This window comes from Neltuma alba, unplaced genomic scaffold, assembly GCF_004799145.2.
Source record: "Neltuma alba isolate B1F8T4 unplaced genomic scaffold, ASM479914v2 tig00000105_pilon, whole genome shotgun sequence".
Taxonomy (NCBI): Eukaryota; Viridiplantae; Streptophyta; class Magnoliopsida; order Fabales; family Fabaceae; genus Neltuma; species Neltuma alba.
The window spans coordinates 764,854-791,639 of NW_021631921.1; the positions used below are offsets into that span (position 1 = coordinate 764,854).

The 26,786-nt window shown below is 34.1% G+C and overlaps 3 protein-coding genes across 5 annotated transcripts; 2 read left to right on the forward strand and 1 right to left on the reverse strand.

The window, feature by feature from the left end:
• The first annotated feature begins 3,315 nt into the window (after positions 1 to 3,315).
• On the forward strand, positions 3,316 to 13,347 carry LOC114744882 (transcription initiation factor TFIID subunit 5). Of its 3 annotated transcripts, XM_028933114.1 has the most exons (20): positions 3,317 to 3,683; positions 5,108 to 5,189; positions 5,288 to 5,366; positions 5,491 to 5,588; positions 5,676 to 5,732; positions 6,156 to 6,243; positions 6,327 to 6,436; positions 7,306 to 7,413; positions 7,634 to 7,785; positions 8,156 to 8,266; positions 8,357 to 8,426; positions 8,542 to 8,581; positions 9,350 to 9,514; positions 9,619 to 9,695; positions 11,471 to 11,587; positions 11,737 to 12,002; positions 12,123 to 12,218; positions 12,580 to 12,652; positions 12,739 to 12,808; positions 12,890 to 13,347. In XM_028933114.1, the coding sequence occupies exons 1-19, from the start codon at positions 3,517 to 3,519 to the stop codon at positions 12,790 to 12,792; spliced, it is 2,010 nt and encodes a 669-aa protein (XP_028788947.1). In that variant the 5' UTR covers positions 3,317 to 3,516; the 3' UTR covers positions 12,793 to 12,808; positions 12,890 to 13,347. The 3 variants fall into 3 exon arrangements, with proteins under 3 accessions (XP_028789010.1, XP_028788947.1, XP_028788890.1); XM_028933177.1 differs by having other exon boundaries at positions 3,316 to 3,683; positions 6,168 to 6,243; positions 12,739 to 13,347; XM_028933057.1 differs by having other exon boundaries at positions 12,739 to 13,347.
• Positions 13,348 to 15,991: 2,644 nt separating this feature from the next.
• Positions 15,992 to 18,115, forward strand: LOC114739944 (polygalacturonase-like). Its single transcript, XM_028928083.1, has 4 exons — positions 15,992 to 16,120; positions 16,432 to 16,743; positions 17,081 to 17,599; positions 17,897 to 18,115. The coding sequence occupies exons 1-4, from the start codon at positions 15,992 to 15,994 to the stop codon at positions 18,113 to 18,115; spliced, it is 1,179 nt and encodes a 392-aa protein (XP_028783916.1).
• Positions 18,116 to 19,285: 1,170 nt separating this feature from the next.
• Positions 19,286 to 26,620, reverse strand: LOC114740030 (uncharacterized). The gene is made up of 9 exons (XM_028928178.1): positions 26,472 to 26,620; positions 25,945 to 26,113; positions 23,301 to 23,537; positions 21,870 to 22,073; positions 21,587 to 21,768; positions 20,723 to 20,849; positions 20,420 to 20,617; positions 20,198 to 20,255; positions 19,286 to 19,644 (listed from the first exon to the last, which is right to left on the reverse strand). The coding sequence occupies exons 1-9, from the start codon at positions 26,618 to 26,620 to the stop codon at positions 19,286 to 19,288; spliced, it is 1,683 nt and encodes a 560-aa protein (XP_028784011.1).
• Between the last annotated feature and the right edge of the window lie 166 nt (positions 26,621 to 26,786).

A 26,786-nucleotide genomic window follows, 5' to 3' on the forward strand; every position in this document is an offset into this window, starting at 1 on the left:
CTTAATTTTATTTAGCCTTTGAACATTGCCTTTAAAACTACAAGCATGTTACCTAAAACTAACTAAGTTAACATACTCTGATATTCAAAACTTTAGTCCAAGCAGGACCACACACATCAACTCATCTAAAGGGCCACATTAAGACTCTTGTTTTTGAATACTAAAACTAAGAAAACTCAAATAGTTATAACTGATCACACCTTCACAGATTGTTATTAGATTCTATTTCTGATACACATGATCCTCTTAAAAAAGCAAGTACAGAGCATACTCAGAATCTCTGATCTCTGATGATAGAAGAAAGATATTATAAGTTAGGTTTTCAGAAAAAGAAAGAAGCTTAGAGAGAATTCATGAGAGTACACTTGTATTATATAATGAAGCTCATACAATTCATCCCTGCCTCGTCACTTGGCAGAGCTCCATTTGCATAGATCCTTGGATTACAATATGACAAACAAACTAAAATTATTATTACAAACACTAAAGCAAAGATTCCAAACAGATACATAATATAAAGGTAAAGATACCTTTAATTATTAAAACAAGACTAGAACTCTTTGACTTAAAACAAACTTAAAGTAGACACGTGACATGAAGTGACATGAGTCACACTTAAAGTATATTTAAAGTAAATTCCCGATAGGACATCCTTATCTCAAACTTTTGCACATAGGTTGATGACTTGAGTGAATAGATTATATCGGCTAAATTGCTTCAAATTAGCAAGTTATAAATATTGAATTGTTATGAGTCAAGAATAATAAGTATTGAGTTGTTTCCAGTTTATGCATCAGTAAAAAAAAAGAAGAAGAAGATTTATGCGATTTGTTTCAACTTCTAACTGTCAAGTCAAAATTTAGGGGAATTGATAATTAAGAAAATAAAAAGATAAAGCCAATTTAATTATTTAACCCATTTAGATATTGATTTAAGGGTTAATGGTCTTATCATTGTTAAATTGAGATCGTCCTACTACTACTACTGTTACTACGGCTGCTATTACTACTGCTATTGCCGCTATTACCTACTATTGCTACCGCCTATAACTGCTATTGCTGCTGCTACTACCATTGTTACTAATCCTACTGCTACTATTGCTGCTGCTGCTACCACCACTAGCTCCACTATTAATACTACGACTATTGCTGCTACTGTTATTATTGTTGCTGCTACTACTACTACAATTACCACTACTACTGCCACTACTGCTACTACTATTACTGCTACTGTTACTAATAATAATAGTAATAGTAGTAGTAGTAATAATAATATAATTAAAATTTAAAAAATATTTATAACTTAGAAGAGTAATATTTAAATAAAAAATTATTAATTTACAAGTAAATGAAATATCATCCCACAAATGACACATAATCTAATAAAATAAAGTTACTAAGCATACTTTAATCTTTGAAACAGTTACCACCAAAATATGACTAAAATTTGTTTAAGAACTTGTTTTTTGACCAGACAATTTGTTCAAGAACTCAACTCCTTGAAGGGTTGTAACAGAGCATTTTGGTTGCATGCAATTCTTTTTAATTTTATGAAATATGTCTTTAACACATAGTTAAAGATACGTGGCACATAAGTAAAAAACTTTAGGTACCTTAGGCGATAAATATTGCAATGAGAAATTTCTCAACAATTGTTTTTTTTTTTTTGAAAAAAGCTCGTATAAATACCATTTCAATTTTAAAATTTCATATTAGTTATTCTAATTTCATAGGAGGTAAATAAGTCTGTAAGAATTAATTTGGGATTTGTAAATTTTGACAATTTACTTACATTTCCTTTTTCTTATTCCATTTTTGTCAGAATCAAAGAGTTCTCCTCTCTCTCCCTCACATTGTTCCCAACGTCCTTCTTTTAAAAAATAATTATAGACCCTTTCCTTACTTCCAAGTCATCCCTCTCCGAACGCCCAACTTCGGTTCACCTATTGTTTAAATTTCCTATTTTGATTACCTTCACGTTCCTCATATTACCATTCTTCAATTATACAATGGATTACTTCTCTATTCTTTTGACTTTTTCATGCCACTTGAAGAACACATATCTATACCTGGACTTCCTCATTCCTCATTTGAATATATATGTAATGTAGTTGTTGTCATATGGTTGCTAATTTTTGATAAATATCATCACTTTAATAGTCAAATTCATTACAAATATAGCAAATCATAAAAGTTATTATTAACATGTTTATTATGATGTACTTTAGATATATTCATCTACTATCAACTAATTTCTTAAAAATATTTATCTCATTATTTAATTCCCCTAAGAGGTTATACTTAGTGAAAATTGACTGTCAATAGTATGAAATGGTCAAATCCATTTCTTAGATTATCAATCATATTATATGTCTAGTCAATTTGTCTAACCGAATGTCCTCAAATTGCACAAAGTATGGAAATGACTAATAATATGTTGCAAAACACATTAAAGAAATAGTTGAATTCATTTCTCAAGGTGTCAATCACTTTATATGTTTAGTAAAGTTGTTTTGAAATGGCTAATAACATGTTACAAAACATGTTATATAAATGGTCAAATTCATTTTACAAGTTGTCAATTACATTATATATTTAGTAAAATTATTTGGAAATGGCTAATAATAGGTTACAAAATGTGTTATGGAAATGATCTATTTCATTTTCCAAGTTGTTAGTCACATCACATATTTAGTAATTTTATTCAATTCAATCCTTTTGAATTTTACTAAGTCTGTATATGACTAATAATAGATTGCAAAACTCATTATGAAAATGTTCAAATTCAATTTGAAAGTTGTTAATTATTTTACAAATATCGTACCTAAAAGCAAAACTTTTTAATGCTTTTCATCTCTCAATGACATTTTAGTCTTTCTATTAAATTTTGTAAATTCCAAATTCATATTTCAAGCCCCTTAATCCTTTCACTTATTTGCATTACTTATTTGTCTTTTTAAATTTGAATAAATATTTTTATCCATTTTTTTTTGTTTTTTCAAAGGGACGATAACAAAAAAAAAACTGAAATTTTGTAAATACCAAATGAGGAACAACAACAAAAATTTGTTATTATTTATAAATTCAGACTTGTTAATACTGAATATAATTGTGTTGTCAAACTTGATTTGGGATTTATAATTTTTATTTTCATTTTCTGTCGTTTTTTTTTCCCAAATCAAAATGATCGAGTGAAAATTGTGAAATCCACTGCCAACCGGGTTGGGTTTTAATACCAGATTGTTCGTCGTTAATTTACCTTGTCCTCGTTTCCTGCAGCCAGGTCTCCCTCCTCAACGGCTTTCCTGCGATCCAAGGAATGGTTCTTCCCCATCTGCTGCACTGTTCTTTGTCTTCTGATAGAAAGGAGGCTGCTTTCCGTTTCCTGAGCTAAGCTTTCGTCCAATCAAACGGCTCTTAAAAAGTTTCTCCGGAGCGAAAGCATAACAGTACAAGAGGGAAGCTCTTCCCTACGAGTGCGAAAGTGAGGGTTTGGCAAATTGGCTAAGAGAGACGAATGGACGAAGATCAAATACTGGGTTTTGTCACTGCGTACCTGAGAAAGAAAGGGTTTACTCAAACGGAGCATGCTTTTCAGGAGGAACTTCAACAGAATAAGAACACTTCCTCCGCTAATTCTCTTATCGAACCCGACATTGCCAAGCAAATTCTTGCCTTCTCCACGTATTTTCCCCCTTTTTGCCCCATTTCAGTTTTATCTTATTTCATCTTTTTTGCTGCCCCTAATTTATGCGTTTACGGTTTGCCTTGGAGGAATGTGTCCTTGCAGATGATTTGGTATGCTCTTAATTGCTACTCTGGTAGGGTAATGCTGCTCAAACAGTAAACTTGTATATAAAATCTGACAAATGATCTCGGTCATCTTCATCATAAATAATCAAACATCATGCGTTCCGCTGAGTCAGTTTTCAACTTTTGTTCAAATACTAGTTTTGTTAGCAGTATTACCTAGGGGTTGGGTATGTTATGATAGGACATGTTAGGACGTTAGTTCATACTGAATAATTTTACATTATCGTGGTTTGCAATTTTTTTTTTTTTTTGATGAACTGGATTTGCAAAATTTATGTGCCGTTGATATTCCATCCCGGCGTTTACTAGCCAAGAAACTTGCTGGGATTTGGGTACAAGTGTGAAATTAGCTGTGTGTTACAGCCAGTGAAAGCATTCATACTGTTAGTATGATGATAAGAATTAGTTTACGGGCCTTGCCCCAGCGCTTTAAACCAAGTCGGATGGAGGATGCCAATAACTGACTTGTATTAGAGACAAACATTACTTTGATGAGTTCTGATCAATGGATAACATACAGTTCATACCATTTGTCTAATTCTTGTAGTACATCATACTCAAGGTTTTCAGATTTTCACTCTTGTAGTCCTGTAGAATGTATGCTTAACGGCCTTGAAGTAGTATCCTTCAGTTGCAAAGAATGTGATTTTGGGCAGGCATATGAGAATTTTTATTTTGACTCTGTCTTTTCGCATAATTGAGATGCCCTCCCAGACTGCTGGCGCTATTTGTTTGATAGTTGGATATTCAAAAGTTTGAGGATTGGATTTATATGTTAAACCCACTCTGCTTTCGATCAACAATACTAGTTTGTGTTGGATCAGATGTCCGAACCTATTTGCATGCCCATCTGAGTGACTTATACTTCAATGCTAATGTGAATTTAAAAATATAGTTTGGATCCATTTTTTTGGGAGAAAGCAGTAATAGAAAAAGGAAATAACATATTCGTGTGCCAGCAATTTATGATAAAGAAAGAAAAAGTCAAAGTTATTATTTAGCTGAAGGAAGACTGTAGATCGAATGGACTTCTATTCTAACAGGCCTCTGTATTTCCACACTGATGACATGCTCTTATTGCCAGTAATTATAAATGTTCTTGACATTTTTAGTGTCTGACATGTTAACTATTGCACGAAGATAATTTTCAAACTTGAACATAGTTATCTAAGTGCTAAAGGGTAGGCTGGCGCATTATTGGGACATGGCCATACCATTGAGTGAATCCTACCCGTCAGATTATTTTTCAAATTGTTGCCATTAATATGGTTCAATGAATATCCTTTAATTTGTAGGTTAGAAAGTGGTCCTGCAAGATTTCACGATGGGTATAGCAGACTCAGATCATGGGCATATAGTTCATTGGATTTGTACAAGGTAAAACGCCTATTAATTACTCTTTCATCTGAATTTAACTTTTGAAACTGCTATGTTCAGTTTCTGCTGTCATTACATTTTTTGCCTTGTCCTTGCAGCATGAATTATTGCGTGTGCTTTATCCAGTGTTTATTCATTGTTTTATGGATCTTGTGGCAAAAGGGCATATCCAAGAAGGTATAGATAAATTATCATATGCACTAATTTTTTTTGTGTCACAGAGATTGCAGATTTTCCAATATGAGCTCTCCATGTAACATATATTACTTTTTGTTTATATGCTTGTGGTTGATATCCTCAGCCCGGAACTTTTTCAATACCTTCCGTGAAGACCATGAGATGATGCACTTACGAGACCTTCAGAAGTTGGAAGGTGTGCTTTCTCCTTCTCATCTGCAGGTTGGTTGCCACCTTAAATTTGCTACTTTTGGTTTCTTCTATTATTGGATCATTAGCTTTAGATAATCTGACAATGTTTTTACTTAGGAAATGGAATTCGCTCATTCACTTAGACAGAGCAAATTCAACATAAAGATATGTCAGGTAATTTCTTGACTCCTCTGGGTCAGTCTATCAGATATGTTCTAATTGAAATTTGACCAACATTATGACTAAAATAATTGGGATTTAACTTCCACATTATTATTTTTATGCTATGTTATTGTTGTGTTCTACTCTCACCTCTGTGGATGAGGTTTTCTTGAAGACATAAAGTCATACACTGTTTGAAGATTAAAACGTAATTTTTTTTTAAAAAAAATCAGAATAACAAGATATTCATCAATGCCACAATAACTCTTGGAATCTGCTGAAATTGATTAATCATTTTTTTTTTAATTTCCCTTTGCTTTAATACAGGTATATGTTGTTTTGTAATTTCCATTATAAGGAATGGTCCTTTCATTTTTTAACTAAAAAGTTGAGCTATATTCTTGGGAAAGATGATATGAGTAAATGTCTTGCCAGTATTCCCACCAGCTTCTGTTGCAACATCTCCGCGATACGCAATCCACCACTGTACTTGGTATAATTAATGAGCACATTGACTTCCAAGGTACTTCTCTTCAGGTTAAGTTTATCTTTTCAGTGGTACTTGTTAATATTGCTGGTATTACTCATTCCCCTCCGCATTTGCAGTTACTCCCGGACAACCTAGCTCAATTTCTGATGATCCAGAGGCTGTTACGCTCTCTGGAAGCAGCCAGGACGCAGCAAATCAGATAAATCAAAAAGAAATACATTGGGGGGTTAGTTAGTTATTATGTGTACAAAACATGACCATGTAATGTTGGAAATTATTCTTTTTACGATAATTTTATTAATGTGATCCCAACTGCCTTTGTAGTGCTTCGAATGAATTTTAGTTCCAATAATAATCTGATCTAATCTTCACTGGATCTAGTTCCGTGGTGTGGATATCAGTGTACAACCATAGGATGAGAATATGATTTGATCTGTGAAAACTTTAACTTAGGAAGCACTAAATCAGTTGTTCTATCTTCTAATACATGGTGCCATTCGTTGTAATAATTGTGCCATCATAGTGCTTGGAATGATGCATGGTATTAATGTTCAAGTTCTAATTGTAAACTGACATAGTCTCTACTGGGCCAACCCTTGGTTTCTGTGGTGTGGAAATGAAAAAACTAACATAGGAGACCATGTGTAGTCTTCTGCTTCATAAGGGGGATGGGGTAAATTGGGAGTGACACCAGAAATTAACTCAGTATATATAGTAAATGACTGCGGTTTGTTGGTTGTGAAAAAACATGCAACTGTATATATTTTGAAAAGAAAAATTACATATTGCTAAACTAATGATACAAGGTTAACGTCATGCATGTTGAAATCCCAGAAATAAGTGCAAATATTGCATTTTATTACTTTGGTTGGCTCTGCTAATCTGCTATTAATGCAATGACCCACAATTTGCCACAGTTTAGAGAGTAGCAAGAGAAAACTTGAACCGTGAAAACTTGGTGTATATCTGATTTAGTGTTCAGTTTAAACTCAAAAGTACGGTCATTTTTTGTATGGGGTTGTGTTGAGTTGGCTGTTTTGATTGTTACTGCCTTATTAGGTAATTAATTGGTTGTAAATTGTAATCCTGCCACAGTTGCTTGAAGACTCTCTAGAAGAACGCCTAGAGAAGGCTGGTGCCTTGCTTTCCGATTCTGAAAAGGGGGAAGGGGAAGCCAAAGAAGGGGACAATGAAGAGAACAAGGTACCGTTTGATTTTAAACCTTAATACGTTTAACCATCATGCCTGTCCTCTGGAATCTGATATTGCATGTTGAACAGCATTCTTGCACTTTCTGATGCACGAGTTTCTTGTTGAATACATCTTTTATTGCCTTAGTTAAATATGAATTTATTTTGGTTGATCTTCTCAAGTTATTTTTGAATGATTTTAACTTCTTGTTTTTTTAACGTGAGCATTCTAGAAAAGATCAATTGAAGGGGGAAAGCAAGGTGCCTCAATCAAGAAAGTAAAAAAGGACAAGGGTGGAAGTGCATCTGGGAAAAGCGCAAAACCTGATGCTAGTACTATACCTGCAGCACCACGTGTTAAACCAGAACTTCCCTTGCCCATAATGTATTAACTCTTGAAGTCCACTTCTTCATTTAACCTCTTTCGATTTACATGTAGGCTCTGCATCAAAGCAGAAGGCTGTATTTTTTGTCCTTTTCAGTTGGAATAGTTGCTGAAAAAAACGCAAGTAGTGATTTTATTTCAAAACATAAGATGAACACTGTTTCATAAGACCCAACAATGAATTCTTTCTATACTTTATTAAAACATTTTGTAGTTATTATGCTGTCAAATGTTAGCTATGTGAAGGTGTTAACATTTGTACCCAAAAAATGTAGGTGTCAACATGAACTGGAGGTCTGATTTTTCAATTATAAACTAGTAAATCTTGTAATTACTTTCCATTAAATTATACAATTTTGCATTGTTGCAGTCCAACAGAGGTAGAACAGTCTATCCTTGAAGATTTAAGGAACCGCGTACAATTGAGTAGTGTTGCACTGCCTTCAGTTAGCTTTTACACGTTTCTCAATACACATAATGGGTAATGTTCTAATGCTTGGCAGATCAGCGTTAGTTGATTATGTTTTGAACTCTATTGCTTAATGCTTATTTTCTTGGTAAACTGTTACAGTTTAAGCTGCTCATCAATATCCCACGATGGTTCGTTGGTTGTTGGAGGGTTTTCTGACTCATCACTGAAGGTTTTCTCTGGACTTTCTTTCTTTGACCTTCCAATAGAAGAGAGTTCTAACCTTTCCTTTTGGTTTTGAGAGGGTTATTTTGCTTGATTTGGTAATCTCTAACCCGTACGTGTAGGTTTGGGATATGGCAAAGCTTGGACAACAGACTGTCAGTTGTAAGTTTGTAGTTATCACATTTAATTTTTATATTTAACTGCACATGTCTCGTTCTTTGCTGAAAATTTGTGGATGTATGGACAGAACATTGATAATTCTAAGAAAGCATCAATATCAATATAAAAATATAAAATTTTTAGGCCCCATATGACCCTTTAGTTTTTTAATGAGTACCTTCGAGATTTCTACTACCCTGACGGAAGAAGTTCTATGCAATGTCGTTTTTGGTGATGAAATTGTTTGATGGATTCTTTTGCTGTTAGGAAGGTATCCACCGCCTAATCTATTTGTGGTAACATTATCTGTTCAAGTACTTCCGGTGGGAAAGAAAGAATGCAAGGGAAAAGTTTCTTTCTTTCTTTGTTTTTTTTTTTTGGTGGGATGTGGGGTTGCTGATTCATATGACCTGTGGCATTGTGGGCACTGTATTTCCATCATTTGAAAAGTCATATACTAGTTATTATATTTGTAATAATTGGTCCTTCAATTGAACGATGGTCTTTATCAATGTTCTTATTCCCATATAATTCGCACTTCTTGAGCTCAAATATTTATTCTACTGCTGAAAGTGTCAGGGCATCTTAACCAAACCAAAATGACAGTTGAGTTAATGAAAACCAAAATTAAGTTGCTATTTGACAAAGTAAGCTTGGTTTGAAAAAAAAAATATGGAGGGAAGATTTTGTGTGTCTGGAGCAATACAACGTGCTCATATTAAGTTGTTTTACTTGATGTAATAGTCCACTAATTAATTCCTTTGTGTTCAGCTCTTTCACAGGGTGAGAATGACACGTCTCAAAATGAACAAGTACTTGGGCAAAGTGGTGGGAGAAGACAGTATACATTATTTCAAGGTCATTCAGGGCCAGTTTATGCAGCCAGTTTTAGCCCTGTTGGGGATTTTATTCTTTCCTCTTCAGCAGACTCGACTGGTATGTTTATACTGACTGTTCTTTGCTTTTGGTATTTATCTTATTATCGTCACTTTGTTTCTTCGAACTTTTCAACTTCGGACTTAATTCATACATGTATGCAGTTAGATTATGGAACACAAAACTTAATGCAAACCTTGTTTGCTACAAGGGCCACAATTACCCTGTCTGGGACGTTCAGGTAAAAGCCTTTTTCCTTAATTTTTTTTTCTAAATTCAACTGATTTTTCACCCGTGTATTCTCATGACACATGTAGAATAATTATAGTGCCTATATACTGTAGAAAAGGTGGTTCACATCCTTTTATGCATCTTTCTGTTCCTTTACCATACACGTTTTTTCCCCAGTTAATATAACTTCCAATAATTGTTTGGCCTCTCTATTTCCCAGTTATCTCTCTGTGATGCACCCTTAGTTTTTTGCTAATGCATTCTTCCTTATGCAGCCTACTACTTTATGAAATAGATGTCTTGGATGTTGTCATCACTCAGAGTCATAGCCATTGAAAAACTGGACTATTGATTGACCCAGTTGAGGTACTAATTTAAGGGTTAATAGTCGATTGGTGGTCAAACTTGTAATGATTAAATTACTATAATAAAGGTCTAAATTACAATATAAAAAGTAATTTATAAATAATAATAAGTTGAAACATACTAAAATAGTAATAAAACTGAAATAATTAAAAATCTATAACTAATAATTTTTTTTACTTTTCTCTTCCACCATATAATTTTTTTTATTACTCAAGAAGTATAACTTCAGCTAACAAATATTATATTAAAAGGGAAAAAAAGATTTGTTTTGGAAATCAAATATATAGACTCGTGCACATACCCTTTGGATTTTGTAACCACCCAATGTAATAACCTGTCCATTCTATATTTAAACAGAAAAGTTAATTACCCGTCCACTATCCTAGCCACTGAACTATTATGTGCAGACTCTTGCAACTCCCAACACGCCTTCTTTTATCCTTCTTGCGTCATCTTTTCACCTTTTTGTTTTCACTTTTAAGAAGTAAATTGAAAAACAAAATCAAATGTCCAATGCATTGAAATCCCTAGGTTCTGCAGACTTCTTTCTCTTCATCCTCTTCTCAAGGTGTTCATGTGAGCCTTAACATCAATGCATAGAAAGATTAAAAGTGTCAATGGAGGTTTCATCCGACTGATGTAGAAGTCAGCGTAATAAAGACAACCATACTCAACCTCAATTTAGATTTTAATGAGTTCACTGCACAGAACTCAAAAGAAAGAGAGTCAGAAACAGGAAAAAAGACGTTCAACAATGGGTTCTTTGAAGTCTTGTTGGGTCTTTCTTTCCTATTTTTGTCTTATGTCTTATTTTCCTTCCTTATTTGTATTCTGTCTTCCCTTTCTTCTTCAATCTGCCTTCTGTTTTCCCTTTCTTCACTGTTAGTTTGATTTTGACCAACCTGGTTGACCACTTGATCCCAATCAATCCGCTGGTTTAGCAAGGTTGCACTGGGTCAACATGGGCTTGATTGGGTCAATCTGGTTTCAACAAATCCTGGTAACATTTTGGACCAGTTCACCAGTCGGTCTGGTCTTGTTTTCAATGCCATGTGGATGCTAGATAAAAATGTAGCACTTTTCTAATCTAATATTATTTGGGAGGGAACAAATTTCTTAGTTCTCATACCAATCCTCTATTACGTTTAAATATTCTTAAATGTATCTGATCTCTGGAATCAGTTGGAGGCCCCGTTAGGTGACTGTTGTTATTTATTACTCACCCTTATGCTTTATTCTCTCAAGTACAGCAGCTTTTTTAATATTATCGTATACATACATGATTTTCTGCCCTTTTTTTTTTTTTTAACTTTTAGACTTGTTTTATTCTTTTTCATTTTCCTTACTCTGACATAATGGGGGTTGGGGGAATTATTGTCTGTATGTGTATTCTAAAATGCTGCTTTTCTTTTGGTGCAGTTTAGTCCTGTGGGGCATTATTTTGCCAGTGCTTCACACGATAGAACTGCTAGAATTTGGTCCATGGACAGGATACAGCCATTAAGAATAATGGCTGGGCATTTGTCTGACGTTGATGTGAGTTATGAAGTCCACCTTTTCATTTTGTGCTCTCTGACTTGATTGTAATTAGTCAAAACTCAATTTCAAGCAAAGCTCTTGGATTTATTATTGTCAAGTCTGAAAATTCTTCTGCGAATGCTTACCTGCTGTATTCTCTTGTCCAGTGTGTGCAATGGCATACCAACTGCAACTACATTGCTACTGGCTCCAGTGATAAAACAGTTCGATTATGGGATGTGCAGAGTGGGGAGTGTGTCCGGATTTTCATCGGTCATAGGAGTATGATTTTGTCTTTGGCAATGTCTCCTGATGGTCGCTACATGGCATCTGGTGATGAAGATGGTACAATCATGATGTGGGACCTCTCTAGTGGCAGCTGCCTCGCACCTCTGGTTGGTCACACCTCATGTGTCTGGACACTTGCCTTCAGGTGATCTTATGATATTTGAAACTGGATCATAGATTGAAGGTTTTTCAGACATATCCACATCCTAATCCTGCCTCTGCCCCTTCCTGCCTCTGCCCCTAACATTGTTGTTGGATGTGTCAGCTGTGAAGGTACTCTTCTTGCATCTGGATCCGCTGATTGCACTGTGAAACTATGGGATGTGACTACGAGTGTAAAACTTCCAAGGACTGAGGAAAAGTATGTTTATCTAATCCTCTTCTTGTTCTTAATGTAAGTTAGTTAATTAATTAGTAGATTAGTAGATTAAAAATGTAGTTAAATTAGTTAATATATTTTTTCTAACACGTTTTTCTAATCATTTTCTTAATTTCTCCTTTTCCTTCTTTTATTTGATTGTTGTTGAGAGAATATCAATAGGGTTAATTAGCAAAAAAATTGATAAACATGTAAAATAGGTTTTACATATATGACTAACATTAATTCTTAAATTAGATCTTACATTGAGGATCAGAGGAGTATGAACAGATTCCAGCCTATCAATGTCTCGGGAATTTTTTTCCCACCAAAGATTACTACTGTCGTCAAATGTAATTTGCAGGAGCGGGAGTACTAACAGACTCAGATCATTAAAAACTCTGCCGACCAAATCTACCCCAGTTTCCTCTTTGCGGGTAAGTGTTCAAATTCCTTATTTTTCATGTTTACCCATCGATAGTCCTGAATCATGCTGAAGTCTGTATCCCTGCTCATGGTGCAGTTTTCCCGGAGGAATCTGCTTTTTGCTGCCGGAGCTCTTGCAAGAAATGGTTAAAATAAGCTTGTATCGAGTAATATAGCACATATTCTTCTATTTTATTCTTTATTGGCAAGTCATTGAAACTATCAGTTGAGTTATAATATTCTGTCAGGGTGCCAAAGAACTACCATGCCTCCTTGAGATCCTCACAGCAGACATATGCTAGTGCAACTTTTCAATTTCTTCAGAACCAAGTCTTCATGCATTTAACATTTCAAAATGAAGTCTCTGCATTATGCTGTCCTACCGGGCAACCCATATGGACGCCAAGTGTATGACTGTGAAATAACTCCTTTAGTTCCTTTTTTTTTTTTTTTGGCCTTCAACTCCTTTAGGGCGTAGAATAGAAACCTTTTGCCAGTTGATTTGTTTATTGAGCTCCATGCCTCCTAACTAGTCTTTTTTCTCTCTGAATTGTATTAAGGAAAACAGTGAAACCTCGCATGACTTTATACTGGGAAATATTTTATGGTTTTTTCTAACCTGTGAATATTTGAATCATATGATTATGTAGCTACAAAATTAATGTCTGGACACAGGTAAAAGAATTTGCCTATCCGGGTACAGTTACATGGATTTTTTTTTGGTTGGTTTTTTTGTTTTGTTTTGTTTTTTTAAAACTTTTTCAATCTTTTCGTTCTCAAGAGGAAGCATCTCTGCCTAAATTAGTAAATACTTACAAGTTTAGTTGGAGAATGGATCCGTTACACTTAATAAATAAATATACTATAATATGTTTCTTTATGTTGGTCCTTTTCTTTCGTCCTTTCTAACGTTTTTATTTCGGCGTAGTGTTTGGAGCTACTCTGGGCTCGGACTAAGTGGTCACAACTCACAAGGGCAGTGAGCTGTTCCAACAGATTCATGAGACCATTAATTAAGCTAGCAAAGCTTTTTTAATGAACGAATAAGCATATACTTTCGTGGGAGGAGAAGAAAAGAAGGCTTTACTATAACGCAAATTTCAAAAATTGAAACGTGAATAAAGATTTTAGAATAATATTTCAATGTGAGTTATGTGATGGATTCCCCAAGACAAACACAATTAAGAAGGAAATAATGAATACTTAATGAAATCTTTATACATTATATTTGACGACATTGCTCATCTTAGGAATGCTGAATTTCAAATGCTGTATTTCGGAAAAGAATGTTTCCATTTAAACTTTTTTTCTCCCCATTTCTTCGTTTACTATCCCTACCCATTGGCCTAATATCCAATGGTTGAGATTTAATAAATTATAACAATATTGTAATATTAAATAATATATAAATAACTTTAACCTGTACATAAAAAATACTATGATATTATTATAATGAGACAGCACAGGATAAAAAAATTACAAAATATTTAAATAAAAATCTATAAAAGTAATGTATGCATAGTAATTTCTGATTGCTTTATATATTTGTGTTGTTTAATTAATATTATAATAGTATTTTATAATTTAGTAAATCTCAACTATTGAATGTTAATCCAATGATAAAAATAATAAATGGAGAGAATGTGGAAAGAAATTAAATGGACGTAATGGTTGGGTTCCCACTGATTTATAAAGTCAAGATGGGTTTATATCCTGGTCAAATTGCTGAAAGTTGGCTGTTTTCTTAAATGAGTGAATTGGGGATAAAAAAATTTCTCTAAAAATTATAGTAACAGTGTTAACAGTACTTGAGCGGAAAAAGAAAGTATAAATAATGAGAGTTTGAGTTCAGGAAAATAAAACAGAGATAATTTATTCTAGCTCAGCTCCAATTACTTAAGTGCAAGATTAAACCAAATTCTCACATAAGCTCAGTATATCCATTTGACCACCACATGTCAATTCTGTTTCACTGCCTTACACTTGAAGTAGACTGATCCCCTAAAGATTTCCTCTAATTCTGAGCGTCTCTCAAGCAATAATGAGATAAGGTCATGAGATTAAGTTGATAATGAATCCTCAAAAGTTTAGATAATATACAATGAAACACTAAGTTGATAGTTGGAAGAGTAATTCTAAATTGAACGAATTAAGTAAAGAATAAGATTTTCAACACTTATAAACAATCAATTCATTATTCAAAACTTAAATGATGCTTATTTATAGGTTTTATGAACAACTAGTAGTGAGATATAAAAATCTAGTCATTAGTCAATCAAATTAGCTATAAGTAAGTATTTAATGTACTTGTTAGAAAAAGTAACATAACCAAAACAATAAAATTTTGTCCCACCGAAAAAAGTTAATTTCTCATAAAATGATAAATCAAAGTTCAAATCTCGATTAAAAGAGGTTTTTATGTTTAGTTCCTAATCTTATCTCATATAAGGCAGACAAATACAACTAGTATAAACAACTATAATTTCTTAGCTAGGTAAACTATAAAAGTAGATGGGGATAGAAAATAAGACTGGTTATGAATCATATATGAGTATAAATTGATCCAATGACAATGGTATTCATAGAATATTGTATCTTGTTGACATGATGTTGAGGGTGCATGCCACAAGTTAAATGGGGTGTTGGCTTCTAATTATTTCCAAAGAAAAGATATCTATGAAAAAGAAGATACTATTAATGAATAGTGAATGTGTGTGAATTACTTGAGTATTAAATCCGGCAATAAATCAAATGTGCCAAATATTAGACCGGACATCATCCATATATTCAGACCAGAAAAAGCCTAAAGCAGGCCATACTTTTATTGTGATATTTTTCAACAATTATATAATTAGTTCTAACATATGTGAAGAACTATTGGAAAAATTTGCACATATAATTAACAAATAAACACCAAAAATACTATATTCGTTGGGATAAAATTTCTCAAAAATGAATCTTAATTTGCAGCAACAGCCTTTGAATTTCCTAATAAACTTATGGATAACGATTGTTTGTTTTTAAGCCTTGGGCAAGGTTGTTAACTTACTTTGAAACAAAATCTTGAAATTCGGGAAAGTTTTAATTATCCCATCCCAAATGCCCAAATGTGAAATATAATTGTTAAACAAACAAGCTTTAGTTATATTGTTGTTTAAAGGAAAACAACTATGGGTTTATAATTTCACTATTTGGCTATTCGTATGGTTTTTTCAGTTTTACCATAACAATATAAATAGCTCTCTGTGTAATGGGGATTCATCATCTTCTACAACTCTAATAGACATTGTTGTATTCGAACAAGAGAGGAAGAAAGGCCTATAAAGGAATTCAAGGAAGAAAAACTAAACATGGATGCGAATTTCAGTATTATTTATATTTATGCCTTATTCCTCCTACTAGCATCTTCAATTATGGCTCAGCCTGTGGTTTTTGATATAAGAAAATACGGTGGAGCACCTAATGGAGATCTGACTTCAGTGAGTATTTATCTTGAATTCCTAATTTGAAAGTTCACTGCAAACAAAAAAATTGGGATAAAAGAATTAGTATGTGACAAATTGATTTTGCAATGCTGCTTTGCAAATATTTCTTTTGTGACAAATTTATAACATTTCCCTTGCAAAACTTGTTCAACCAATCTTTTGATGGATTTCTTTAATGAAAAGTTAGTTTTCCCATAAATTTTTGTTTTGTTGTTGTCACATGTTAAGTATGTATACCTGTCTAAATTTTTTTAGCTATTATATTTTATTGAAATATATTTGGCTTGTTGATTGATGTTGAGAAGAGCTTAGCGAGAGCTTGGAAGACAGCATGTGCATCAACAAGTGCAAGCAAAATTTTGGTCCCAAAAAGTACATACAGTTTGAGACAGATAGAGCTAAATGGTCCATGTAAGGCTCCAATTGAGCTTCACATTGAAGGCAACATTGCAGCACCAGAAAACCCAAATCAATTCGATGGGGATGCTCAATGGATTAGATTTGGATATATTGATTCCCTTACCTTATCGGGTGGTGCCACTTTTGATGGTCGAGGTTCAATAGCCTGGAAGCAAAATAATTGTCATCAAACTTGGAATTGCAAAAAGCTTTCCATGGTAACTAATAAATTATACACACTTCCAAAATTCATAAACGTGTTGAATTCCTTATATCATCATTTTCTTGAAATTCTGATTGAAACATAATAGATGTATAATTTCTAAATAATAATATGAGAGTATTCGTTTTAACATGAAAAATCACATAAGGTGTGAATTTTCTTACATGATCGGTTAAGAGAAAGAGAAGAAAAATTAGATTAACTTATGTTCATTCTATAATGCTTGACACCTTTTCCTGCTTTTAATTTAGCTTCCTCTTATAATTAAAAAAATTCTGAATCAATGATTCATGAATTCTTTTAAAAGTCTAACTTCTTTGAAATCTTTTCAGAATTTTGGTTTCAGCTTCATGAACAATTCGATCATTCAAGACATAACATCAAAACACAGCAAACACTTTCATGTGAATGTTCTAGGGTGCCGAAATATCACTTTCAACAAATTCACCATTGAAGCCCCAGCAGAAAGTCCAAATACAGATGGAATTCACATTGGAAGATCAACGCAAGTGAAAATACTCGACTCAAATATTGGAACAGGAGATGACTGTATCTCATTGGGTGATGGAAGCAGACAAGTCAGTGTTGAGAATGTGACATGCGGACCTGGGCATGGCATTAGTGTTGGAAGCTTGGGAAGATATGAAAACGAAGAACCTGTGGAAGGTTTGATAGTAAAGAATTGTACTTTCAAAAACACTGACAATGGTGTGAGAATTAAGACGTGGCCTGGTACTTCAATAAAAATCCCAGTCTCTCAATTGCGTTTTGAGAATCTAGTCATGATTAACGTCACCAATCCTATAATCATAGATCAAGAATATTGTCCATGGAATCAATGTTCAAAACAGGTATTTAGTTCTTTCCCTCCCTCAAAATGCATGCATATTTATATATGTAAAAAATAGTAAAAAATGTGAAATTAAATTAAATCCTACATAATCACTTTAAAATACATCCATGTTTCAAAACATTTGAAATTTCTAAAAATGAAAAAAATTGTGTATTTGGTACAATTGTTGGAATAATATTAGGATATGCCTCTAATTTATACAGTTCTTTTTTCGCGGTGAGTTTTCCTTGAATATTTCTAACTGTTTTGTTTTGTTTTGGTTTTTTGTTTTTTGCATTTTGAGCTGCTACAACAGACTCCATCCAAAGTACAAATAAGTAGAGTTTCTTTCAAGGACATTAGAGGCACATCAGCAACAAAGGAAGGAATGATTCTAATTTGCAGTAGCGGTGTACCATGTGAGAAGGTAAAACTCACAAATATTAACCTCAAATTCAATGGCACTCCTGTGATTGCGACTTGTAAGAACATCAAACCCCAAGTCTTTGGGAATGTACCAGTTTGTACTTCTTAACATGTATTTTACTCATTTATTAAGTAAAATTCAATTCATATATTTAAGGTTTTATTGTCCATTTTCATTTTGCTATGAGCTTGCTAATTTTTAATTTAGTATTTTCTTTTTCAGAACACGGAAATGGAATGGTACTATTTTGATATTCGAATACTCAAGAAAGTGACAGTGAATAAAGTAACTTTGTGGAGTAAGCTAATTGGTAAATAAATAATTGTGTAAATGAATAATATTTTTGACAGAAGTGGATTATTCCTCAAGAGTTGAAGCTCTTGCTATTCATTTACTTGCACTATAAAAATTTACTGGTTCATAAGACAAAGATTACTCAAATATTCTGAGAACAGCCAAAACAATAAGTTTCGTCCAGAGGCTAAACAAGGTTAAAGAAAGCCCACTACTTCCACAGAAAGCAATTCTTGAGAAATACTACAAGCACACATAGACGAATACAGCTTAGTAGCCGTTTACAAATGTTGCGTTTGAAAAACAAAACTTCTAAATATTTGCTAAAACATGCTCAAGCATCATGAAACGATGTCTTCTCAAGCCATTTCAATTTTAGAACAAGTTTTACAAGAAACCATTTTGACAAATCGAGTTAATCCTTATTACTACCATTACAAGTAAAAAACCTAAAGATTGGATTACTTAAATAATATATCTTCACTTATAGATGTACCTTCAGCATGTGTGATAATATGTTCCCATTAAATCATAATTTTTAAAGTTTTGGAATTATCAAAATCGTGGATATTTATAGTAGGTAGGATGGCTCATTTTATTTTGGAGTCTGAATGATAATCTTTGGGGTTATGTAGTGAAATGGGCAATATCCAAGCGATTATCGACTATTTCTTGAATTATGGCAATCTAATGACAAAGTTAAATCTCATCCCTTCCTCAGTGTTCTCTTTAATTTTATGTGAAATATATATTCTGAATCATGATTTATTGGTCCTTTTATTTTGTTGGCAAAAAGATTTTTATATTTTGGACATTATGGTATAAGCTACTATAGCCGAATTCAAACCAATGTGCATATAGAAAATACCTCTGGGAGAGCTACATCCCATTTGAGGCTCAAATCTAAATTAGTCAGAGTCCAGTGTGACTTGAATACCAAATTGTCTTAAATTATCAGTGGGGCTTATCATCAGTGTTTGAAAATCAAACATAACTTAAATTACGCAAAACAGAACAAAAGTTGTCCATCCGCTGACAAATCTCTTCCACATGTGCAACTCTCAGCTTTAGTTGATCATTTTCTAACTCTAGCTTTGTTACCCTATCGATAAGAGGAACCATTTCATGTTCAGGAACTCGTTCGACATTGGCAATTTTAGTTTCTGCAATTTCTGGCGTGACCCAAGCGAAATATTTGCACCTCCTTGTCGCACATGTTGCATATAGCTTGCCAGGATTCTTGTCTGAGTCTGATATTTGAATGGACGCTCTCTGATTGCATAAGCAGGTCCTATTTCGATATCTTAACTCTTGAATCATCCTACTCGAAGAAGCCTTAAAGTCTGCCAATGAAAGTATAAATCAGCAAAAACCAACAATTACACACATTCACAGGATACCAAAGATTAAACCAGCAGCTAAAGTTATCAGTCATGAACCCCTTTGCCTAAGATTGGACGCTGATCTGAACCAATAATTTAAGATTCAAATATGAAAAGGAAGGAAATTTTCCAGTCAATTTCATGGTTCAAACAAGAAAAAGTGTGATTTTTCTCGTCATCCACAAGGTGCCTCTAATCTAAGGATGACCGGTCTGTCCTATCTCTTTGTTATGCTCAGACATTCTCAAACTCCATTAGAAGGGATGGAGCTAAGGGTGTTATGGTCCTTTTCCTTTAATTTATATTTAAACAAATAATAAAAAAAATTCTCAACCCCCCCTCTTAATATTATTTCAAAGAGATTCACAGTGATCAATATTCCATTTCCTACCATTCTATTCTGTTATCATATTTTTTATAAATCAAATGGGCCTTTAGGACATTGGAGCCACCAACAAGTCATCTTCACTAGACTATACAATACCATTGCTCATAATGGACTAAGGAGACATACCATCAACAACAGTGACTTCTTGGGAAGGGTTAACCTTTTTAGCATCCTCTTCTTTCACCTAATCAGATGTAGAACTGGCACATTTCAATTGAAAATATGCTAAAGGATGACGAAATATAATGAAACCAAAAGGAAAATTACATAAAAGCTTTTATCACGGGGATAGAAGTTGGCAACGTTTATTGCCAACATGTAAGTTAAATTGAGACTGCCGAAATTTACCATATTTTCATTGGAAACACGTGAATCATTCTGCTCCAAGCTACCAGATGTACCTTCGCATATTGAAGCAAGTACGTTGCTGTAATTATCTAAAGAAATACCGAAGGTGGGGATAGCTGGCACTAAGTAGGGTTTCAGCTTTTCTGCGCAACTTTCCAGGACCATCTCCCCAAATATTTTAGCATTAGGCCAAACACCCTAAATTGTAATGTCAACAATTTAAATATTAACATTGAAGGCAAATCTCATTGGAAAAATCATTAAATAAGAAAATAAATGAAATCGAAATGGCCAAACTCAAACCTCAATATCTTTCTTCACGCTGGCTAGGATTGGAGAAAGGAGGTCCAGAGATATCTCTTCACTTTCCTTTATAACATGAGTCGTAATAATCTCAATGGATGATAAAACATTCTCCGGATGATGTTCCCTGGCAGTTACAAATGGATCTGGTGAGTACGATGTCTATCCATGGGGAATTTCTAACCAACTAAAGAAATGAGGAAGGCAAGCACAAAAACCACCAACGCTTATAAGGCCTTCTCAGCAGGGGAAAAATATGCAACGACATAAAGTCTGCTATTGAAGACACAAATTTTAATAATATTTCAGCATTTGTATAACCTACCAAAACTTGCCACCTCATCTTGGCTATTAGTATGAACAGATTTCAACATGGAACACAGAAAGCCAGCCTACATGAAAACTGGAAAGTTATATCCCACAACAGTCATCTGAACTGAATGGAGCATCATCCTGATACTAGTTGAATTTCAAACTTTGGCAAGATGTTGTTTCGTTACATCTGTGGATTCAGTGCTTTACAGATTTATGATCATTTGTCAAATCCAATAAATAACAGTCAAGGACAACAGTTAAATGAATTACATGAATCCTCATCCACCATTCACATTTGATGATCCAGAAATTTGCAAATGCATCCATCTTAATATGTCTTACATCGAAAATCTACAGAATTGCTCAACAGACCATACATAGTTACAATATAATTGCAACAAATGCTAGTACATCAGAGTTTTACAGACGTATCAAGTCAAAGTTTAGTAGTTAATAACATGATGAATTATAAAGCATAAGCATACAATGACAAGCATAAGATCATGCTGCTTGCATGCATGCTGGATCTGTACTCAACAAAGATCTTACCTTACAGCCTTGAAGAAATGCCGAAACATCTCTAAAATAAGGGCGTCACAGTCAAGATCTAGCATTACAATAAACAATCTGGTCTGCGCAAAAGTTACAAGAATGGATGTTGTCTTAGCATATAACCGGCTTGACTTATCATTTAGATTTTCAAATGAAGATACAATTGATTGAAACACCACCTGCATGTAATTAGAATGTTAAAAATTTTCTAGTTTAAAGTATATAATATAAAATAATGGCCAGATCCATCAAATTTAAAGCAAAGAAAGATTTCTCTCACCCGCATTTGGTGATCATCATACGGACAATCAGGTGCAGTTATTCTTGCTATTTCAGTGATGCAAGAGGCTACTGAAACTTTCACATCATCATTTGAATGCCTCACAAGTTTATCAACAATTAATGCTTTCAGTGACGTTGAGAGTGCATTTTGTATTGATTTTGTAGGAGACTGTTCAACCCCCAAGAGGCAACGCTCAAGTTGCTGCCGTTTCGAGACCACCAAAAAAAAAAAGAAGGAAAAAGAGCTCATGGAAATGTCTCCACTAACATAACCCCCTCACACATATTCCATCACGGATTAAAAGCACAAGTATAAATAGCACGTAGTTACTAATAGCAACAATTGTTCTTCAATGCTATAGTACGCAGCACATACACAACATGTTTTGAAATATGGTGAACATAAAAAATATGTCCATATATTCAATATAGGTCATCCTGAACGCAGTATACTAATAATATGATATCCTAAATTTGCTGTTGAAGGACAAGTGAAACCAACTTAATAATTATCATCTCCAATTGAATTTAACCATAAAACGTAACATTTAAGCATTAGAAAATTTAGGAGTTTAGCAACATCCCTTGCGTTCACGCTCTTCTTTGCTAGAAGCAGCACCATGCCAAAGATCATTATCAGCATACACTCAATTTCATATCTCCAATATCTTATAAGTTTGGCTCCTATTTATCAATACCACCAAGAGGATGACATATGTTCTTGTAAATGAGCATTGAAAACCTGATAATATTATTCAATGGAGTATGTGCAGATTGTATAGAATGAAGGAGGAGAGGAAATCGCACATTACAAAAGATATTCCTAATAATCATCCACCAGAGACAGTCTCCCTGATAACATCATATTTACAATAAATACAATTTATTTATTTCTCAACAGGTTAGCCCCATTTCTGAATGAATCTTCATTAACAAATGTCACCATCGATAAAAAATGAACAAACTCAATATCAGAACCAAATGCGATTTTAGGTGAATTATAAGAAAAATAGCAGAGACATATTTATAAATACATGCATACATACAAACACACGCACACAAGCATGAACGCAATCATCTACAAACATTTACGCTAATTTACTTAGTCCATAACATAATATTTCTGCCGAGCAAGGAAAGCCAAATGGAGTTGGTGGAAACAAGCATTCGTCAGAACCTACAAAAGCATTAAAATCGCAATCTTACAGGAACTAAAATAGATTAACAAAGGCATCGGAACTTGAGAGATAGTTCAGCATCGCAATACATGATAATCCTAGCTAGCCACCAAAAACAAACCGATATCCCCAGGGAAAAAAAAAGGGATAGCAGAAACAAGAACATTAGAACACAAGCAAGACTTAAACTAGTAGGACAAAGCCCGAAGAAGCAAAAATATGATAGGAAAATCATCAAAGATTATACTTACATTTAGAAGGCGCAGGACATCGTTGGCAGAAGAGGGAGGATCCAGGAGCTTACTTCCAACTTCGTGAAGCTGTTCTTCGAGTTCTTTGCTGGCGGATGCCATTGGTGCTGAAGGCACAAGTCTCTTCATCCTGATCTTCGACCGCGGGCCGTCCATCAGTCTCCGGTGCTTCACTCCTCGAAGCCCTCGAAATCGACGAATTGATCGAAGCAGTTGACACAAAGCAGAGTTTTGTAACTGTTGTGATTCCACTATCCATTAAATAGTAGTATTAGAAATTGAAAGGTCAGGCTCGGACTTGGATTTGGCGGGTTCAATCAGGCACGTGGCTTTCACGTGCTAATAACCCTGTTTTTATTTCTATCCAAAACAAAAAAGAAAAAATGTTTAACTAATTGTAATTAGGGAAAATTTGGTTAAACTTCCTTACTTAAAAATTAATTATGTAAGGGTACCTATTGCTATCTTTGGTCCTTAACATAAGAGGTAGTTGATTAATTTGAGTAGATTAAAAAAATTAGTTAAGTTAGTTATTTGTAATAAATAGGTATTGTCTTTCCTAAAATACTCTTACTAAACATGTTATTAGCTAGAAAACCTTTAATATGTGCAAATACTATGAGGATTATCTTAAAAAAATAAATAAGCATAAGAGACAATGTAGATTGAGGTCTTATATCTAGGACTAAATTGAATGTCAAACTAGCTCTTATATTAAGAATTGAAGGTAATATTTGCTTAAGGACTCATATGCTTTTAAAAAATTTATATAGTACCTCAAATCCTAATTATAATACCTTGTTTATAATTTATAATAAATCTTATAATTAAGACCAAGATAATATCTTATAGTTGAACTATGTGCAAAACAAAAAATATTTACAGATGAAAAAAGATATGTTACATACAGTTTAAAAAGAGTTATATATGGGCAAAAATATGTTGTATTCACTCAAAAATTTATCCTTTACGTAGCTTTTCCTAATCAATTTTTAAGTAGGAACTTTTAACCGATTTTTTCCTTACAATTATACATCAAATCTGATAAATAATATTTTTTTAAGATCTTTTTATCTTCTTAATTTAGTCTCTTTAATATTAACTTGAGGCTAATTGAATTTAGTTAACCATAATTTAATTTTATTAGCCAATTTTGATCTATGAATTTTAAGTGCTAAATTCTTAACTTTTAAATATATAGCATACGCGCTAGTTTAATTTATTTTATTTGTGTAGATTCTATCGAATCTAATTTACAAGGTGTGAATGAAGATCATTCTTTGTCAAAGATTTTAGACATTCTCAAGAAGAGCCTTTGTGGATGGAAGGCGTCGAGCCTCTACCTAGCCGGACGGATGACATTAGTAAAATCTGTCGCAGCTTCTATGTCTCTTTTTCCGATGCAACATGACAGACTGCCACAGGAATCATAGAGGAAATGGAAAAGGAGCAAAGAAGCTTCATCTGGGGAGAGCAAAATGGACAGAGGAAATGGCATGCACCGTATTGGAAGCATATGTGCAAGTCGAAAGGGGAGGGTGGAGTTGGCATTAAGTCACTGGAACTGATGAATGATGCCTTTCACTTAAAACTTCTCTGGAGGTACCAATCGCAACCTAACGAGCTCTAAGCACAGGTGCTACGAGGAAAATATGGACGGACGACAATGTGAACTGGGGCAGAAACCTATTCCCATGCAATCAGATTCTAGATTATGGAAAGAGATGAGCAAATTGTGGGGTGAATACCAACTTGACGTGGAAGTCCCACAAGAGGCCGATACTGATGATGGAAGAAGAGTGTGCTGGAGGCTGACGAGAAGTGGTGAATTTACGACAGCTAGCGCTTACAGAGGATTGCAAGAGCCTACTACTTCCTCTCAGAATACTATTTGGAGAACTACTTGGAAAATGGAAACTAACGTCCCGCTTGGTAGGAAATATTAAAAATAAGAGATAGAAATTGGGATTGTAATTAAAAAAAAATCATCAAAATAGTATTTAACATGAGTAATTATTTGTTACATAGGATTAGGCAAACTCATAGAAGTGAGATTGGGAAATATCACTTTCTTACATATATAGATTTGGATAATCCCATATAACAAACAATCTCTTATGTTAAACACTCTTTTAATAGATTTTTTCAATTCCAATCATTATCTCTAATTTTTAATGTTTCCTACCAAACACAATCTAAGAGCCCCGGAAAGAGTGAGAGTTTTCGTGTGGCAAATAACTCATAGATGATTAATGACTGAGAAATTGATGAGCAAATGGGATGGGCGAGTGGGCTTTTGTGATCGATGTCTACTGGCGACAGAGGACTTAACTACATGTGATGCGTGATTGCCCTCTTTCCAGACTGATATGGAAGAATCTCGCACCCCATCGGAAAAGAAGATTCTTTTACAACGCGGAATGGCAATGTTGGATTAACTCCAACCTCAGAGGATTCAGTTAAATAGAGGAATATATGGTGTGGCCAGAATTATCCGCAGTGGGATGTTGGTGTGCTTGGAAATGGAAAAACCAAGGCCTACGTGACCGAGACTTCCTTATACCAATAAATCCAGCGATGATAATCAAACAACACCTGCGACATTACAAGCAGAGGTGGGATGGTGATACTTTTCGAGATGTACATGAGGCCTTCTATCAAGTGAAAGGGTGGTGTAAGTTGAACACAGGTGGATGAAGTTCGAGCAGAACATCGGCGGGATGCCAATAAACTTTAGGAGCTGTTGAACAGAGATTGGGAAATCCAAATCCAGCATGTTTACAGAGAAGGAAATGGGTGTGCGGACATACTTGCTGCGTTAAGTAGAAACCAAGGCAGACAAAAGACCACCTGGAATACACCCCCAGCCGAAGTCCAGCAACAGCTACCGAAAGACCAAGCGGGGATTGGCGTTTTGTTTTTGTGTTTTTTGCGCGCTGGCCCCTTATGTTCACCCAAAGAAAAAGGGAAAATTTAAGTGAAGGACTATAGTAGACAATTTATTTCAAATAGCCCCCAAAACATTACGAAATATCAATGCAGGACCAAAACAACAAACTTAAATTAATTTAAGAAGGGAAAAGACATTGTTACCCCTTAAAAACTATGACTATGAAGCTCTTCCGTCTCTCTCTTAAATCTGTCAATAACTCAAGCTTTTCTCTCTCTCACTCTCTGAAAAATTCGATGCTGCATTCGGAGAGCTCATTCGCCATCATCGTTGTTTCGATAAGGAGAGCGTTCACTATCATTGCTATTCTAGTATAGAGTGCCTTCGCCGTCGTCCCTATTTTGGTAACAAGAGCCTCTGTTGTTGCCATAGTCTCTCTCTGTGCCACATCTTTCACTACCTTTCCATTCAAAAATTTCTGCATATAATACTGTAAAATCCTTGCCCATTTCTTTTGTTGTAGATTTTCTAGGTTCGGTTTGGGCTGTCGTGAAGTTTTGAACCAGCGAAAATTTTTTTACTACTCAAATTTGAGA